Source organism: Alosa sapidissima, chromosome 6 (genome assembly GCF_018492685.1).
Source record: "Alosa sapidissima isolate fAloSap1 chromosome 6, fAloSap1.pri, whole genome shotgun sequence".
Lineage (NCBI taxonomy): Eukaryota > Metazoa > Chordata > Actinopteri > Clupeiformes > Clupeidae > Alosa > Alosa sapidissima.
In genome coordinates, this window is record NC_055962.1 from 7130928 (window position 1) to 7135927 (window position 5000).

General features: G+C 43.6%; 1 protein-coding gene across 1 annotated transcript in view; it reads left to right on the forward strand.

Moving 5' to 3' along the window:
• The first annotated feature begins 4403 nt into the window (after positions 1-4403).
• LOC121710985 (dynein regulatory complex protein 1-like) overlaps positions 4404-5000 on the forward strand; it is a 10329-nt gene continuing 9732 nt past the window's right edge. Inside the window, exons 1-2 of the mRNA XM_042094224.1 lie at positions 4404-4668; positions 4961-5000. The exon at positions 4961-5000 is cut by the window's right edge and continues 45 nt beyond it. Of these exons, the coding sequence (XP_041950158.1) occupies positions 4541-4668; positions 4961-5000 (168 nt within the window). The 5' untranslated portion in view covers positions 4404-4540. The remainder of the gene's footprint in view (positions 4669-4960) is intronic.

Sequence of the window (5000 nt, forward strand, 5' to 3'; positions counted from 1 at the left end):
GATTGTGGTAGGCCTACTTCCCCGTCCTGTGCCAACGTTACCCCAAGCAAGAGGAACTGGAGCCTCTAACCTCTCTCTCTCACACACACACACACACACACATGTACACACACGTAAACATAAACACCACAGGGTTTTCTTTGGCTGTTTTTCCAAAGGTAGATAAACATATATTTCACATACTGGGCTTTTTCAAAACATCTGTGTGTGTGTGTGTGTCTGTGTCTCTGTAGGGACAGACACAGTGGTCTAGAGGTCTAGGGTAGTAATCCGTCTCATGCTATAGGTCGTGGTCGGGTGACAGTGGAACAAGAATTGCTCCAGTAAAGTAAGATTTATTTATATTATAATCAACAAGAGTTGTTATAGTGCTGTACAGTCTTATACATTAGTTAAATGTACAAAATAAATGCCATAATATTTTCCTTGTATTCACACACCCTCTTCCTCGATAGTGCAAAAATAATGTTAACAGTAATTGTAGTTGAATAGCACCATTCTCAAACAAATGCATGACTCTTTCCACATTATCTACAGCCCAGCACTTTTATAATCATTGTATTTTGCTTTGTTAATTGTTTGCTTTTTTTTATTGTTTTGTGTATTGGTCATTCATGGTTTCTTTCTGTATCTTGTATTCTCATGATAGTCATCTATCGGTGTAATTAAAGATTATCTAAACCATTTCAGCAGATCTTGCAAATTTCCAGCCCATTTAGCAATCCTCAGTGACCTCCATATAGGCTATTTTCTATGTGTGGTGCACACCCAAAATATTGGGTGGACAAGATTACTCATCTTTGAGGAAGTTCCCTGGTTGCAGATCAGATCTTGATTAGAGGACAGCTGAGGACAATGCTGCAGACAGTTTTTCTTAGAGACTATACTTAGATCTTTGTGTGCCAAGTCAGCAATTCAGCAAGTTAAACACATAAGCATATAGCTATAGATATACACATGCATATATTACATAAATCTGCTTTAATCTGATTTGTTGCTCATGATTTTATCATCCACGTGTGCTCAAAGATGATCTCTCAGCCTTCTCTCTTTAGTTCTCCTTAGTTGGCCCAGTGAGACACACATATCAAAAACATAATTTTTGCATGTGTTGTAATCTCACAATGATCTCACAGAGTCAGAGAAAAGTCATAGAGAAATCTTTGGGCATGGCTTCAGGAGTTGGCTCTGGAGGGACGGGGAAGAAATCGTCTCCTGCTGTTACACTAGATTGCCTGCAGGTGTCTCATATTCACAGTTTAGATTACAGGATTTACAGTTTCAGTCATAGTTGGCATTTGGAGCTCATGTTTGGGAGCTCAGAACTGGCCTCTAGGACTCTGCTGCCTCAAAACTGGCGGCTCAGCTTCCGGGCCTGCCTGGTCTTGGAATCCTGCGCATACTGGGTGTCGCGGAGCCCCTCCATGACCTCCATAGCGTCCTGCATCTCACAAGCCAGGGCCCGGTACTTCTCCCGGAGGGCCCGGTTCTCTGCGCTCAGCTCGGCCAGCAGACGGGTCAGCTCGCCTGTGTTGTGGGTGCTGTAGTCACGAAGGGACTCCGTCTCCACCAGAACCTTCTCCGTGCGGCTCATCAGGGTCTCCAGAAGAGCCGTCACCTCAGGGTCTGGCTGGGCCTGGGGAGTTGTCTGGACGGCAGTGGAGGCGGCTGCAGCAGCACACCGCTTCTTGGACTTCTTCTCTGCCATGCTGCAGTGATAGATTACAAATCAATATGCATATTCACATTTGCACACATAAACACACACACACACACACACACACACACACACACCCACATACAGACTCATGCATTAAACATGCATTAGAGTTGCACTCATACAGTACATACACATTAGCACACATGCACACACACACACAGACACACCCACATACAGACTCATGTATTAGACATGCATTAGAGTTAGAGACATTCATACAGTACATACACATTAGCACACATGCACACACACACACACAGGTGTAACAGCAGTCAGCCGGTATAATTGTTGTGCAGTAGTATGTAAAGCTCCCTCCCAACACCATAAGAGACGTGCTAGCAGCAGATGCTAGCACCCATAGGTTTTAGCTTCCATGCTAACACACATGGCTCCCAGGCTGAGGAGCAGCAGATTTGTCCCTGGGCAGGTGTAGCGCTGAGTCGCACAGTCAAACACAATGCAGGTTACCCTGCCCCAAGCCCAACCCTAACCCCAGTTTACATTAGCACACAGATACACTTTCATTAAGGTCAAAGCTGCTCAACTAACTAGTATGTAGCAAACAGAGACTGGGAATATTGGCACAACTATTCACAGTCTATAGGCTACAGAGAGTTATACCGCAATAGTCTGTTTGACAGGCATGTGTTTCAATATAAATGTAGCCTACTGTTTATCATCATTGTGTCTACTTCAGCAAAGGTGAGTAGGCCAAAGGTAAGCTAATTTCACAGTTAGCCTACTATAAAAGGTGAACTAATGAACTAGATAGATAGATACTTTATTGATCCCCAAGGGGAAATTTAAGAGATTTTAACTAGTTCACACTCTACCCACCCTATAAAACTCACAGGGTCTAAACAACACTGCACATTAGAATATGTTTGGGAGCATAGAGACCAAATGTGTCAATATCTCTCCTTTTCTTTGTTTACACACTATTACACTTACAATAGCAATGGTCACAATTAGCCATTATACACAGTGGTGTAGTCTACTACGATACGCAGGACTACACAGTATACCCACTTAAAAAGCATCACCATCTCAGTATAACCACTTAAAATAGGTAAGGATACATATTAACATTTGGGGTTGATCACAGTATACCCACTACAGCTAACAAGACTACATCACAATATACCCACTACAGCTAACTAGACTACACCACTGATTATACAGTAGTGGAAAACACTAATCTCTGATTGGCTGGCAAATGTTCCAATATTATATTATAGACTGTATTATTTCCTAATATTGGGATGCCATTATGCATTACAAACACGACACACAGTAAGATGAGGACGTACCTGCTGTTGACTGCTCATAGGAACAGACACAAACTGGATGTCTTGTGTCTCACGTCTGACGCGGGCCTCTGTGCTGTGTCCTAAGGGTAGTGTTTTAAGCTGCCGTGCAGACGTGTCTTACAGAACAAAGCCTGTTGGAATAGTAATCCACCTCCCCTTCCCTCTGTCTCTGTACCTCTTCACCTGTACACTCACAGCAGGTGCTGTTCTGAGACTGTACCTAATCCCCTGATGCACTCTCACACTCTTTCTCTCTCTCTGTCACACACACGCACACAGGAATGCATACTGTAGGCCACCTGTGACTGAGTAGGCTACACTGACTGAGTAGCATTTATTAAATGTATTAATGACATTTAGAACTACAAAATCACAGGAGCATCCCACTGGCCTATTGGAAACTTGTAACCTCAGGAGCCTCTGCATGTGAACAAGGCCGTCTTGGTTGTTGCTGCAATTATATTGTAAGATAGCCTAACTGTTGGCTGAAAAATTAGTGTGTTGTGTCCACTTGGAGAGGGAGAGATGACGTGGCAGGACGTGCTGGTCTGCTGTCTGACTGCCCAGGACAGGAGTCAGGGTGTGGGACAGAGACTCTAAGCTGTTCTCTGAGCTGAGATACGGTCAGCTAAGCCAATTAGATAGCTGAATAAGCTACTGCACACGCCATGCGATAATTGATTGGCTGCAGTGTAGAAAACTGAAACAGACTAAGAAAGTAAGGAGGAAAGGTCAAGTGAGGGGAGAAGCTCGAGTCAAGTCTAGAGTAGGCCAGGGGTCACAAGAGAATTAGGCTACATAAAGACCAGGTTGAAAACTCTAGGTGAGAATGAAACAAAGGTGGTGATGACTCAAGACACGCCTGCTAGACCTAAAGTACTTAAGAGAGCAAAACGAGAGAGTCTATAATTGGCACAGAGTTGCGGTAATAGCAGGTTGTAGAGGCACTGAAAAATTGCAGCTGGTAATTTCGGTGTGAGTTATGGATCCAAGAATATCCAGATCTTTTGTTTTAGTTTGCCAATTGGCCACTCCACCGACGCCGAAAGCTAAATTGCTGCAATGTAAATACTCACCTAGCCTACATATCACACTTGACACACGTCTAGCGTTGCGTCGTACGTAAGTGATGTGTGGTCTCACCCAAAAACGTAAGCTCAGTGTGCACAACCGCGATTGAACGTGGCCAAGCGAGGTTGGCTACATTGGGCCATTGCTGTAATTTCATACGTGCATGACAATGAGTGCTTCTTCAGCCAATGTTATTTACTGTTGTAGCAAACATAGCCAATGTTTGCCGTCTTCAAAGCCAAAATCTCTCCCATCACAGCGCCGCTACAGCACCAGAAGGAACTGCAGCTGTAGATGTGGTAACCTAGCAACCTGGACAACAACAAATTAAGTAGCTTCTACAACAACTGAAGCATCCTGGGCGATTTACATCGTAACGTTAGCAAAATAATGTGAAAATACATTTTTCCTAACTGGCAACGGTCCAGCAAAGGTAATCATGAGTCAAAAAGGAAACAATCCCCAGTGTGCAGACGTCCCTGCTCCGTCTGTGTTGTCTGATAATCGAGAGGAGAGGATAGCAGCTCGCCGGCTCCGGATTGTTGCGCGAAACGAAGCCAAGAAAAGGTAGATGCTAGCCTTAGTTAACATAGGCCAAACCAGCCTACTATTTTTATCGACATCTTTAGTGTTGTTTATAGGCTACTTCTATAGCCTGTATATATATAATCATCGATGATTTACGACAGACTTAACTTAAAAACCTGAACTTCTGCATCTGTCAGGAGTAAGGATGATGTAGGATTTTTGTGCCTTTCCTCTGTTAGGCCTATTGTATTGCAATTGTATCTCCCATGCATTTCTTATGGATTTCATAATTTCACTCATAAGCACGTCACTAAAGAAATGCATATTGCAGACAGGAACAAGGAGAGGGGTCAAGCAAGGAGGTTGAAGAG